At 49.4% G+C, this 14,272-nt stretch overlaps 1 protein-coding gene across 7 annotated transcripts in view; it reads left to right on the top strand.

The window, feature by feature from the left end:
- The window catches only part of FRMPD3 (FERM and PDZ domain containing 3), a 124,423-nt gene extending 119,257 nt beyond the window's left edge, over nucleotides 1-5,166 (top strand). For all 7 annotated transcript variants that reach the window (XM_039879742.1, XM_039879740.1, XM_039879746.1 and 4 more), the window contains one exon: nucleotides 1,355-5,166. In XM_039879742.1, the coding sequence (XP_039735676.1) occupies nucleotides 1,355-4,332 (2,978 nt within the window). In that variant the 3' untranslated portion in view covers nucleotides 4,333-5,166. The remainder of the gene's footprint in view (nucleotides 1-1,354) is intronic.
- Nucleotides 5,167-14,272: the final 9,106 nt, after the last annotated feature.

The following is a 14,272-nucleotide window of genomic DNA, read 5'->3' as shown; positions in this document are numbered from 1 at the left end:
TCTCTGGAAATGTCTTGCAGATGGACCCTAGGAATTGCGGCCATGACAGCTACAGAGCAAGGCCAGGATGGAGAATCAAAGCAAAATTGTGAGAGATATAGAAGACATGCAAAAAATATCCAGCATGCACATGACTGGAAGAGAAAAAAAAAGACCAAGTAACCACCTATTGACCTGGGATCAGGGGAGCCAGCAGCCATCACTGCTCAAGGCAGGGGTCTTTACACTGCCTAAGAGCATGGGCTCTCAGTCAGATACACCCAAGTCCTGGATTCTTCTCTCACTTTCAGTGTGACCTTTGGCAGGGCACTTACCCTCCCTGGGCTTCACTTTCGTCAAATGAGTTTGTCAACAATAGTCATATCATATAGGGTTGTTGTGAAGATTAAATGAGATCATTCACACAAAGCACTTAAGCACTGCCTAGCACATAGGAAGGACTCAGTAAGTAGTAGCTATTATTAATTATGATTTGGTGGGAGAACGATACAACATGCATGCTTTTACCTATTGCAGACATACGTATGTCCATCTTGTAGACAAATACACATGTCGGACATGTACCCATAGTCATACATACATACCTCCATAAACATATACTTTAAAAAGAAGAGGTCAGTGGTACAGCAACAGAAAATGAATAGGGAAGAGTAAGGCATATGAGAAAGCATGTGAGGTGAGAGAAAGTATAGATAGAGAAGGTGAAGAGGTTGAGGTCAGAGGGAGCTTGACTGACCAGAGAGAGTACCAACCCCTGCCTTTTCTGTATGTGAGGGCATCCCTGGTGTGAGGCAGCCCCCATGTATTCTGCCCCCATGGCTGGCATTTCTTTTTGCTCAGAGTCTGGAGCTCCAAGCACTAACGGCTCCTAGGATAGAGGCCTATGTGGTAGCCAGAGAGAGGACAAGCTCAGCTAAATGGCCTCAGCTATAAGAACAGCAGGCAGGCTTGGCCAGATTAGGAGGGCTAGATAAAGAGAGACCTCTCTTTGCCAGCTCTCTTCAGGACAATTGACAAAAATTTCCTAGCTGTGGAATCTAAAAATAGTGATGATTAGCATGTTGTTTTGCATGTGATTTGCATGTTAATTTGCCATCAAACTGCCCAGATCTTCTCTGTGCCTCTTTTGTTTCTCTTTCGGATTCCAGCCCTTCATAACCCTTCTCCCAGCTTGACTCCCTTTGTCCTCACCCCCCTCGTCCCTCCCTCAGTCCTGCAGTTCCCCCAAGCCTGACTTATTTCCCCCAGCTTGCAATACTGCTGGTTAACCTTGGCCTCCATAAACTCTCTACATATGGTTGGTAAAGGACTTGATCTGAGTTCAGTGCAGCAAGCCCTGTCCGTGTTCCTCTAGGTCTGATTGTGCTGGCCACAATCACCCCTGAATCATCGCTGGACTCGGGCCATGAAACCAACTCTTCGGAGCTCACAGACATGTCAGAGATGATGTCTGCCATGAAGCAGCATCAAAATACCACCTACTTCCTGGCCCAGCACCTCAAAAAGGACAGTCTCCTGGCCCGCAAGGACCTGCCCTTCCGCATCCAGAGCTGCGCAGCCCAGGCCGTTCTCACAGCCCCTTACTCTCTTGGGCGCTCAGATCCCAATCCATCCCTCCAGCCAGCTATCCCAGGCCAGAGTCCTGGCCCCCCTGGCACTCGGAGAAAGCTGCCCCAGTCAGAGGCTCAGCCACAGCGAGAGCGAACGTATGCTCTAGCAGTGCACCCAGCACTGTCCCCACAGCTTAATGAGCAGAAGAATTTGAGCCTGTTATCCCCAGTTCCTGAGGACAAAGGGCCTGGCCACACTAGGGCAGGCCTAGAGATGTCACTGAGGGCGGCCACGGCATCCCTCAGTGAAGAGCAGGTCTCTGAGCTAAGGGAGAACCTACCAAAGGAAGTCAGGTTGAGCCCCAAGCTTATCCTAGACCCAAAGGGCAGTGTGACTCCAGCTATCATCTCGGCCACCCTACCGCAGGTGGTTCACACTAAGATTCTACCCGCCCCTGGCGGAGCCTTGGGGAACACCCTCAGCAGTGGGGAGAGAAGGCTGGAGGCCAGCATGGGAAGGCCAGAAGTCAGCATGATAAGCAGCAGTGCCAATAAGAATCTTAAGTTCAAAATGAGCCCCAGTGCTCCAGAGGCCTCACGGAATTCTCAGCAGCAGCTGAGCCCAGAAGTCTCTTCCAGCTCCAGAGCATGCAGCCGGGCCGATAGCCTACATCTCTCCCCACAAGGAGACAGGCTGCCTATTCAAAGTTTCCCTCCCAAAAGCTATCTTTTGCGAGCAAGTCGAGAGTCTGTGAGCAAGCAAGCTACAGGGGATGTGGCAGGCAGGGGTGGGTCAGAGGGTGCTAAGCCTTCCCTACACAAGCAGGGCACCATCTCTAGCCAGGGGGAGAAGGGGCAGCTAGAGAGCATACCCAAAAGCAGCAAGCTTGAGGAAACCAGCCTGGTCCCACGAGCCAGCTACCCCATGGCTCTGCAGAGCCCCAGCAGCCAGTCCCAAGGCCAGAGCCCACTGAGACCCCAGGCTGTCAACCGTCAGGTGAGCACCATGCCCTCTAGGAAACTTGAAACAACCCTGGATGGAGCCCACGGGACCTCCGAAGGCCCTACAAAGCCCAAATCATCCCGAGGTACTTTCCGGCTACGCAATTTATTCTCTGCCACCTTCCCAACTCGCCAGAAAAAGGAGACCGATGAGCGGCAGGCCCAGCTGCAGAAGGTAAAGCAGTATGAGCTGGAGTTCCTTGAGGAACTTCTAAAGCCACCAAGCCAGGGCGAGCTGCCAGGCACTGAGTATTTGCAACCCCCAGCACCAGGCCGCTGCAGCTGCCAGCTACGCAGCAGCCCTGTGCAACAAGGGCCTGGCATGTCCCGTGAGCAGAGGCGCAGCTGCGATTGCAAGCGCATCTGCCGAGGGGGCCGGCCACAGGCTCCCCAGACACCAGTGCCTGGCCTCCGGGGGAGGGAGAAGGACAAGATCCCCCCTACTCAGAGGCAGCCAGAGGCTGGCCCAGACCTGAGCCTCAGCAGTCCCACCAATGTCCGGCGCATCCGCTCCACCAGCCTGGAATCCCGAGAGTGCCGATCAGACCCTGAGAGTGGTGTTTCGTGCCTGACCACGTGTGCCTCAGGGGGTGAGTGTCTGGGAGCTCCCAACTACAGGAAACTGATACGCCGCTACAGTATCAGTGAGCTGGATCAGGGTGATAGGGCCTCGCTAACCTCAGATGTATACCCACACCCACCCCTGAGTATGCTGCCCAGAGAGGCCAAGGAAGTAGAGGCAGGCCTCCCCCTAGTCTTGGGTCCCAAAAGCAAGCCTCTGGAGTCACCAATCCTGGGAGACCCCTCATATGTCCAGGTTGCCCCTGAGACCAAAGGCCCCAGACAGATGGCCGTGTTCTCACTGCCAGAAGAGGTGTACCAGAAGCCCGCTGAGCTGGACGAGGATAGTGAGAGCAGCAAGTGCTGCTCCATCCGCTACTGCTTCTACTACCGCAAGTGCGACATGGCAGATGATGTCAGCGATGGTAAGGACGAGCTGTCCTACTCCATCCCCATGAAGATTCTGCCCGGCATGAAGTTGGATCAGCAGGTGGTACCCGTAGTGAGCAGGACCCTGCAAGTGCTAGATGCGGCCACCTGCAGCAGCAGCAGCAGCCCTGAGGCCTCCCGCACCCAGGAGATTGACCTGCGAGTATCCACCTTTGAGGGAAGCCTGGCCAAGATCAATGCCCTGCGGGCCCATGCCTATGGCCTGCCTGATGGCTTCCTGGCTGCCCGGCTAGACACCAATGAGCTGCTGACTGTCTTGCGGCAGTGCGTAGCCAGCCCCGAAGCCCGTGCCCCCAAGCCCTACGTCTCTCAGATCTCTGAGTACAAGCTCGAGCTGGCTCTCAAGTTCAAGGAGCTTCGGGCTTCCTGCCGCCGTGTGGCCAATGTGGACAAGAGCCCAACTCACATGCTGGCAGCCATTACGGGAAGCTTCCAGGTGCTGAGCAGCCTCATTGAGACTTTCGTGCGGCTGGTGTTCATCGTGCGCTCAGAGGCCCAGCGCCAAGAGCTGCTGGCCAAGGTAGAAGAGGTGGTAAGGAACTACACCTTCCTGCTGCGTGCCGCTGAGGAATCCACCACCCGGAACCTTCAGCAGCAGCAACAGCAGCAGCAGCAGCAGCAGCAGCAGCAGCAGCAGCAGCAACAGCAGCAGCAGCAGCAGCAGGCAGCAGCAGCTATAGGGGTGGCCCCAGAACACCCACCAGGCTCCCCCACTTCAGTGACTGTTATGAGCACATTCACCCACTCCTTAAAAACTCTTATTAAGTAGGGCATTAGCCCAGGCCTCCCTCATCCCCATTCTCAGCCCTAGGTTTGAGCTTTGTGGTCCTTGTATCCTGTGGTAAGTGTATGTGTCTACTGGGCCAGTCAGGGTCCAAGAGCCTTCAATCTCCAGGGAGCAAAAACTTCCCTGCATTAAGGCTGTCCCTGAGTGCTCCAGGCCACTGGCACCCTGGGTGTCCTCCCCACTTCCCTGGCCTCTAGGCGTCACTGTGAGGGCCAAGGCCCCTGGTCACTATGCCCACCACAGAGCTGTATTTTTTCTCTCTTCTCTAGGGCTGCGAGGTGGCATTAGGCTCACTTCCTGCTCTGTTTCAAGGCAGGCCCAAGGGCCTTGAGTTCCTCCTGGCATCTGCTCCCCTCCAGGGAGAAGTGGCAGTAGCAGCAGGCCACAGCGCTAAGTGGAGGGGAGAGGGCATATCAGCCCAGATGTGCCCATCCACCCTGAGCTCACACTCACGTGGCAGAGGCCACCCCAGAGGGCCTGTGCCCGGGTGGTAGTCCTACAGTAAACAGCCACATGGGACTGTTTGCAGCCAGCCCAACAGGGGCAGCCTCTGGAGCCCTTGCCCCCTGGCCTAGTAGCTCCACACCAGCCATCCCCAAAGTGCCCTGTTCCTCATTGATGGGCAGGGCAGCTCAGTCCACTAGGGAGCAAGCATCTTGGATCACCCCACTCGTTCTGGATAAGGTACCTGGTTAAAATGTCTGCTCTGGGGAAACCCGGAGCAGGCCTCAGAGCCCACCTGGCCCAACCCAGCATAGTGCAGGGCCTGCGGCTACAGGCGTGTGGCTCCTCTCTCAACATCTCTCGACCAGACAGACTGTCTCCCAGGGAGGTTCCACTTTAGCTACAGACTGGGGTGGGGGTGGGAGGGGAAGGGACAAGGGTGGGGGGTTGTTGATGACTATATCTTAAACTTCTGGAAGCTAGCGTGATATGTTAATCCTGAGTATATGCTTTTGGCTGTGTATTGACCCTGTGGATTTGTCTCTCTAAGAAAAGAAGCTGAGCGCCTTACCCGGTGCAGTCTTGCACCTTTCTCTTTCTCTCTGGAGTCATCTGGAAGAGAATTCACACTGTTTAGCATTCTCCTTGACACATCTACTGTTGCTGTCACCACCCCCCTACAATCTTCCTGGGAGTGAAGACACGGAGTCCCTACCAATTGTCCCATTGTAGGGAACAAAGAAAGCCAATGTTTCTTCTGTACAGATTGCTTCTTGTCCACCTCTCCATACTTCCCTGTTTCCCACACACTCATACCCTGTGTCTGTCTCTTGTCATCATTACGTGAGAGGCCCAGGTGGAATCTCCCATTCTTATGTGAGTTTTATAAAAATGTACACTGTGCTTAACCCCCACCCATCCTTGGTGTCCTCTAGTGCAATAAAGCCCTCCTGAGTGGCAGTTTCTCCCAGCAAAGATCAGGCGAGCTCCTCTGCGGAAGCCAGCTCCCCTCTTCTTTGCCTCTCCCACAAGACCAAGTTGTTTAATGGGCCAGAGATGAAGCCAGTGGGGAACATTTCCCCCTTGACTGCTGCAAGCCTGAGTGCTGATGTGGTCTTCCTCTCCTCCCAATTTCTTGATCCTGCACCTTCGCCACTTAGGCCCTGCCTGTGTCATTCTACCGCCATCCTTCACCTCTCCCTTAGCCTCATGGAGAGGACACATTTTCTAATGTCTGTATATAGTATATATACTACACAAAATATATAAATTATATATATATACTAATTTATGTCTTGTTTTTCAAATAAGAATGATTAAACCTATTCATCTTACTATCCCAATAAGTCTTGGTGGTGCCTCTTTGTGGGTGTCCTTGTGTCCTTGAATTGTTGGTTGGTAGTGGCCTTCTGAATACTTTTCCTGTGCTTCTCTTCCCATCTACCTGGACTCCAGTGTGTGATGACAGCTGAGGACCCTGCTCCTCCTGCCTTCCCTCTGTTCCTCTTAGAAGCCTCCTGTTCATCACAGGAGTTGGATACTGTCTACTCCTTTCTCTTTACCCTGGGGCCTCTGGCTCAGCTGGTCACCAAGGCTATGACCTGAGAGCTGAAGGGGACAGGGAGCAGGGTAGGGGCAGAAACACAATATGCTCTGTGCCCAGTGCACCGGTGGCCTAGCAGTCCGGAGACAGGGTTTTAGGCCACCTTTCAGGTTGGAATTGGGAAATGGGGCCTCTCCCTCTGAAGTGTGCCCAATCACCTCAGAGTATAGTCACCTAAAACTGCTTTGTAGTTTAAGCTAGTGACTCCCTTTGCAATGACCTCTGGCAATGTATTGGGGGAGTGGGCTGGCCTCTTCAGCATTTCAGAGCAGTTACCTAATGGTGAGAAATGATTTTATTTCTCTGTTCTTTCATTTCCTTCTGGTAATCACAGGTCCCCACTAGCCTGTAAGGTGGCTTTGTGCTAATTAGAAAAAGGTTCTCTTTGCCACTCCCACCTGCTCCCCCGCCCCCATGATGAATTAGAAAAACAAAAAGCCCACCCCCTGGGTGATGCTAGTCCTGAGGGGATATGGCTTGGTCATTTTAGCTCTACCCAGCCCCACTGGCCTCGTTGGCCGATTGCACAAACTACACAGCCATGTACGGTAGCCCTGATTATTCACTTCCTCCCAAAGACTAAGCACAGACTTTTTCTCATGTCTGCAAAGGTTGTGGCTAAAGCGGTTTGGAAGCAAAGCATAGAGGAGGAGCAAGAGACAGTGCAGTCAGGCTGGGCTGCTACGGATCCTGTCCCACAAGATTGGGACTCAGTGAAACGCAGTGCCAGTGTACAGTAAGGCCTGCTACCCCTCAAAATGACCCAAGAAATTGGGGCTCTGGCTCTGCACTACACTGGTAGCTGCTCACAGTCAGAAAGCATGCTTACTCGGTTCTATATGCTGGGTACCCACCCACACAGTATCTGGCACTTAGTAGGTCTTCAGTAAATATTTGTTGGATGAGTGTTGAATGAGATGACTGTCAGGAAAGCCCTCCCAGACCTCTGTACCTTGTGAAAAGGGCCCTCTCCTCTGGGAATGGTTAATCCAGGGCAGCACAGTTGGACAAAACCAGGCAGCCTGGCACCTCCTATCAAAGGATATGTAGTCGGGTCTGAAATCTGTCATCCTGCTGACTCAGCTGAGTTTCACCAACAACTTTCCAAAATCTTCACAAACTCTCCTGAGGTGACCAATGGTCTCCTTTTCTGTGGATCCAGAGTCATTCTCTGCAGTAGCCAGGAGCATTGGGGGCGGCCATCTTCCCACCAGCATCTTCCTTGCCATCTTCAGCCTGAGCCAGAGCCTGAAGCTGATGATCTCCGACAGCCCCATACCAGACACAAGTCCCCAGAGCCTGACTCCTGCCTTTCTAATTTCAGCCAATTAAAGGGAAATGAGTTAATGCTTTTGGCATGTGCCCAGGATGCTTGTGGTGCTAGCACAGTCACATTTTTTCAAGCTGTTTGTCAAAGCACTGTGGATAATAGGCAATTTCATCAACAATGAATTGAAAAGACCTGCCTCAGCCAGAACTTTTCTTACCAAAGGAGCAGGGAAGGATCAGTTGCCAGCACTGGAAAGGGGCATGAGTTTATGTTTTAGGTTCAAATTTCTCCAAGTAGTCACTAGGATGGAAGTAATAACTGCATCCCATTCCCCCATTTTGTAGGCCGGAAGTCAGACTATGCGCGTGTGTCTGGAGTAAGGAGGAGGTCCTCCGTGGAGTGGGAGGAAATGACCTCTGAGGGTTCAGTCCTGGACCCTGACAAAATGTCCTGGACTCCAGATGGGTCTCTTGGTTCCAGTGCCCTAACTTGCTAAAAGCCAACGTTAGGTGGAAATTCTGGAAGCCCACCTCACAAAACTACTTCTTTCACTTTAGTGTTTCCAGTGATTCCTTCCCACCCATGCTCACACATCCATACACCCAGTTCTTGGGTACTGCCTATACTCCCAGTATCATGAGGATAAGCACCCACACTGATGTTTCCAGCTGCAGGTCTTGGACCTATCACTTAGGAATGAGCTCAGTTTTAGCTTCCCTGCCCTCCTGTCTGTCTGTCCTTTCCTCTGGATGTTGATTCGCCATTTTATTTTCAAGGCTTTGGCTAAAAGGAATATGCGTTTTTTTGTACCCCGTCGGGAGCCTTCCGCAACACAGAAAAGTTGATCCCTGCCCTTAAATATGCAAAACCAACTGTGCATGAGCACTTGCCATATGCCAGGCACTGTGTTAAGTAATTTACACACATGTTCTCATTTAATCTTAATCCTTTGAGAGAGAGACTGTGATTATATCTACTTCTCAGAGGAGAAAACTGAAGCCCAGAGAGGTTAACTCACTAGCCCAAGGCCACACAGCTGGTAAGTGATTAGCCAGTCAGTTTTCCAACCCAACCTAGATGTTCAACTGCTATCCTGCAGTACTCAGCCCAGCTCTACCTTTGAAGCACCTCCCCTGGAAACAGGCACGGATGCAGCCATACTCTTGAGAAGATAGCCTGCAGTTGTTGCTTGGGGCCCAGGCAATATGTGGGTTGTAACAGGTAGTTGGGAACACTGGGGTGTGAGGTGCAGGATACTGCAAGCCATGTGAACCACCTCCTAACACACACACACACACACACACACACACCACACCTCTTTTGCTACACTAGCTAGTGCCACACTCACCTCGGAGCCAGGGAGTGGAACGATATATGTGCATGGAAATTTGTGGGTAGAGCTGTTGTGTTCAAAAAGCCACCATCAAAATTATGGGCCACCACCATATGCTCCTCAAACTGGAGTCTAAGTCTCCCAGGGAATGTGGTGTTGTGCCAGCAAACACAAAAAGCCACAGTTATGATGTCACCCATATTCCTGATGCATTTGTATTTTTTTTTTCAAAGATTTGGGAGGAAAATACGCGGATGATACATTAAATATTTATATCTAAAAATATGAAGAGGAATGCAGAAGTTTCATGCAGTGTAAAGAATACATATCTTTTCAACAACACTTGAAACTCATGTCTGATACTTCTTGCTCCATTCCCATACCAACCTCCTGACATCCAGGTTCACTCCCCTCTACCACCAAACATGCTTTAGTGGAAATATGGGGCACACTCAAGGTCTATCAGATGAGCTAACTGGTGGCGTGGGCCCCAAGGACAGGACATGTAGGACTGGCCTATTTCCGTGGCTCTGAGCACAGGTGGGGATTGGGCACTTCTTCGGGGATAAATTGGAGATGTGGCATGATGGAGTGCCAGGAAGGGTCACCAGGAAAAGATGGGGCAGCGTTACCAAAGCCTTCTGCCCCTACCTGACCTCACCCCACCCCATTGTGACCTATTATACATTTTGGCACAAGGTCAGCCCCAGGCACAGACTGAGGGAGCCATATTCCCTGCAAGCTGGAGATATCTGCAATGAGCAAGTAAGCAGGGAGGTTGTGTGAGTTAAGATGAGCCGCTCCCCCACCCCAGAATCAGGGCTCAGGTCTATTTTCAGCCCAGCCAATGACTTTCCATATGATGGGGTACAAGTCATTTCACCTCTTTGGGGCTCTTCTCTAAAATGAAGGTGACTGAGTCTCTGGCCTCCCTCGGTGGCTCTGAAGATTAATGAGGTAGTGCTGGAAAAGCAGCTGTAAAAATTCTGAGTCCTAGCTGTATGAGCTTAACAAGTACAAATTGAACCTCCCCATTTGCAGCTGGTCCACAGAAACTAATTAAGCTTGCACCAGGAGCCTGGAACTGGAAACTTGGGGGGCATATTTTCTTCAAATATTGATTGTTCTCAGTCAAAACCATCTTCTAGTCAGTTCCCCTCAAAAGGTATATGCAAGATCTCCCTCTTGAGGCTGTCTTTTGAAATTGGGAAACCTGCTGTTACCTCAGTGGAGAACCCCCATCCTGAGGTGAACACAGTCGGACAGACCCAAGCCTCTCCTTGGCCTTTAGCCAATACCTTGATTTGTTTCTCTGACATCCTCCTCTCTTCACTTCATTCGTTCATCTTACTAGAAGCAGCTATAATTGAAAGAGTCTTGAACTTCAGCTATTTCTTCAACATTTAGGCTTAGCTCTTAGCAAAGGGCTTTCACCTCCAAACTCTTAGCCAGCTTCCTGGTGACAGCTTCAAGTTCTATCTACTGTGCCCGGTGTTTAGTTCCCATGTGTCCCACCCCTACCCTAGCAGTTTGCCAACCTATGGCAGCCTTCCCAGGCCAGCAGTAGAAATGATTTTCAAAGACCCTCGGGGAGGGGGTGGTTCAACTCCCAGGATCATGGCAGAATGGCCTAAAAGGCAAAGTTGGCTTTGGTTCCCAACCCCTGGTTGTCTTTTCTACCCCTTTCTCACCAGGACATACTGGGTCCTCATTCATTCCTCTGGCCTCTAAATGCCCTTTACAGTGACAACCCTCTAGGCCTGCTCTCCCTTCAAAATGACCTCTTCCTCTCCCCAAGCAAAAACTGACTGATAATATGGTCATATATTAAGTTTTGAGCCATCTGATTAACAAATAAAGCAATTTGTGCTATAGCTAAGGGCTCCCTGCAAAGTTAGAGTCATATCCAATACAGAATACAATGAGTCTGAGTTTTTAATTGGTATGCATGCTGTGTGACCTTGACTGTTGGAAATTCCTTCTCTCAATTATGGGATTATGACAGTGGGGAGTATCCAAGCCACTGAGATAATGTGTTCTCTTTGCCTTCTCTAGAACCCTAATCACTCAATATCTCAGCCTGCCCTCCCTACAGCATATAAATTTGAGGATAAATTTGCAGCATGGGCAAATCGTTTGCAGTTTCTTGGAAGTAACTACAATTCCTGCTTCCTAGTATGATTTATAGGCAAAAAAAAAACATATATGGCAGTGGCAGGACTCTTGGCCACCGAGGACAGAGGAATTGGTAGGAAAGTGAGAGTGAGGACAAGCATTTCTATCCCTTTCCTAACCTGGCACAACAGGAATGCACAATGTCTCTAGAGACCTGAAAAAAGTTCAAAGAACCAAGTAGAAAATGGACACATTTTCCCTCCGCTGAACAATGGAAGAGACTGATTTCACTTGCAGTTTCTATAGCCCTGAGCCCACAGTAGCTTGGCTCTGTAACAGAGCTGCAAGCAGGGACCCTACGCCAGAGCCAGAAGACTGTTTCTACTTGCAGCTCTTCCAAGAACTAGCTGTGTGACCTTGGGCATTCACTTCCCCTCTCTGGGTATCGGTTTCTTGCCACATAAAATGAGTGTGTTAAACGAGAGGGCCTATTAGCTTTTTTAAAGCACACATTCTTTCATTTAAGGATTTTTTTTTTAAACAAAGGCAAGTACTTCTAGCATCACCCAAATATTCTCCAGTCAATAATTAAACTGGGAGAACACCCCAGTTCATAAAAGTTAAACACCTCAACAAACCACAGAGACCGCTTGGCCCTGCCGTTTTCATCAAATCCCTTCTGTCAAGGGTGGGGGGGTGCTGAAATCTCCCATCTCTTAAATCTCTAGATGATTTCTAGCCCCCTGGAATACCAACCTTGTACAATAAAGCCTACATTCACAAGAAACCAACTAATGGGAACCCTAGGACAGTGAAACGTATCCAAAGGGTCCAGCTAAATCCTACCTAAGGTAAAATAAGCAAACTTTGCTTTATGAGGTAAATCTTCTGGAACAGGACACATTTAAGATGGAGTTACGTTAATAAAACCAGGGCTTACGTATGTGTCCTTTGCTCTTTCAAAGGAATCCTACATTGAATCTTTTTTGAAAAGCCACTGAGTTACCTCCTAATTTATCTACGGTGTCAATCCAGATTTTCAGTTCACATCCTTAAGTGTTTAAAATGCATCCACCCCAAGGCTGAGTCTATACTAGGGACTGCGGGAGATGCATGGTTTCTACCTTCAAAGAGCTTGCATGCCTGTTGAAGACAGAGAATATGAGTTCGGGAGTTCAGGGCCCAATGGAAATGCCGACTCTTGAGCTGGTGAGCTCAGTGCAGACTGCAGCACATTGGGCAGTCTACAGACGTAATGCCCTTTGTGGCCTTTGAAAACCCTCTGGTGTGCTTATAAAGGTGTGATACCCACTGGCCATCATTTGGGCATTGAACGCCTGTTGGCTGAAAAAGTGAGGGTGGGTATATGAACAAGGACAAATCACACAAGCATGAAAAGGGAAAAAAAATGGAACATTGGCAGGAGATAGAAAAGAGAAAATATCTTGAAAGAAATGCTAATATCCAGAAGGAGCAAGAAAGGTTGCTTGAAGATGACAGGGAGACCCAGCTGGTCAAAGTGAAATATTAGAAGCCCAGTGCACTGGAATTGAAGTGGCAGGCCCAGCAAAGGGAGATTCTGCTGCAACTACTTCTTTCTAGTCCTGCAAGGAGTGGGAGGGGAGAACCAAGACTTCTTTCTCTCTGTTGTTACAGTAGTCATTTACATGTCTACAAAGCTTTTTGAGGAAAAGGGCCCTGTTTTATTCTGTAATCCGAAGGCTGAGCGCAGTACTTTGCCCATAATTGCTGCCCAAGAAATGCCTACAGAAGAAATGACTGAACAAATGGGTGAATTTAGAATCTTCTATAATGTCTGGGATCTCAGAGGGAGACAAAACCAGACCTACCCTATGAGGCAGGGGGATTGAGGGAGCCCTTCCAATGGGGAGACTGTTGATACAATTCTCCCCATGGCCCTGAGCTTTGGAGTTAGTTGGAAATATGAAATGTGGGCAAGAGGGCATTCTTCAGCCTTTTCTAGAACAAAATAATTTGTGCAAAATAATTTCCCACTCCCTTTCTCTCTAGTTTAGGGACTAGATTTCCCCTCATCAGCACTCCTGCCTTTATCCTCAGCACCCTGAAACTGGCATTCAAAGCCCTCCATAGTCTGGTTTTGTGTGAGTCAAGGACAACCAGAGAAACAGCCCCAGTAGAAGATGTATATTAAAGGATTTATTGTAAGGACTTGGCTTACACCATTGTGGGGGTTTGTCTAGGCAAGTCTGAAATCCATGGGACAGGCCATCAGGAAGGGTAGGCTGGAATTATCAGGCAGCAACTGAAATTGCATTACACAAATGGAATTTCTTTTTTTTTTTTCCAACGAAACTCAAGTTCAGCTCCTAAGACTTTCCAACCTATTAAATCAAACCCACCCAAACTGTCTAGGAAAATCTCCTTTACATAAAGACAACCATTATGAACGTGAATCACATCTACAAAATACCTTCACAGCAACGTCTATTAGTGTTTGATTCAATAACTGGGACTACAGCCTAGCTAAGTCGACACATAAAATTGACCTTCATAGGCTTTCAGTTGCCTGCCTTATCTGAGCTCTCAACACACCTTCTCTCAACTCACCTCCTCCCACATTCATCTGCTCTGGGCCTTTGGTAAAATTATTCTCTTAGCTCTCTATCCCCGGGTTGCAGTCCTTGGTTTTACTAGGCCAGTTTCCTGAAGTATCCTTCCAAAATCCTCTCAATTTGATTGCATTTCTCATACCCCCATACTTAACCTTATTTTTGTAAGTATCTTTATTGCCTGCTGGGGGAAAGGATTGTGTACTATTCATTCCCTGTGTGGCCACCCTCCCCACACTCCGGAGGCCCTGGCATATAGAAGGATCTCAGCATATTTCTTTTGAATTATATCAAACTTAAGAATCCTCCACCATTTACGTATAACTCAGCCACACTCCTTTCAAATCTTCACCTCTTAGGATCCTTATGCCTGCCCCATACACATTGTCCCTTTTCTGATGGCCTAATTTGTCCACATTCAAGCACCCTTAAAGGTCTGAGGACATTTTTTTCTAAATTATTTTCATTCAAATCTCCTTTAAACTTTCCCCTCAGGGACTACCTTACCATAGATAGTGTGTAAGGCCCACCTACCCCTAAAGAGTAAACCCCTCACCCATCTCACT

The sequence above is a fragment of the Pteropus medius genome, unplaced genomic scaffold (assembly GCF_902729225.1).
Source record: "Pteropus medius unplaced genomic scaffold, Ma_sr-lr_union100, whole genome shotgun sequence".
Taxonomy (NCBI): Eukaryota; Metazoa; Chordata; class Mammalia; order Chiroptera; family Pteropodidae; genus Pteropus; species Pteropus medius.
Note: the sequence above shows the minus strand (reverse complement) of the source record. Positions and strands in the feature narration are given on the sequence as shown.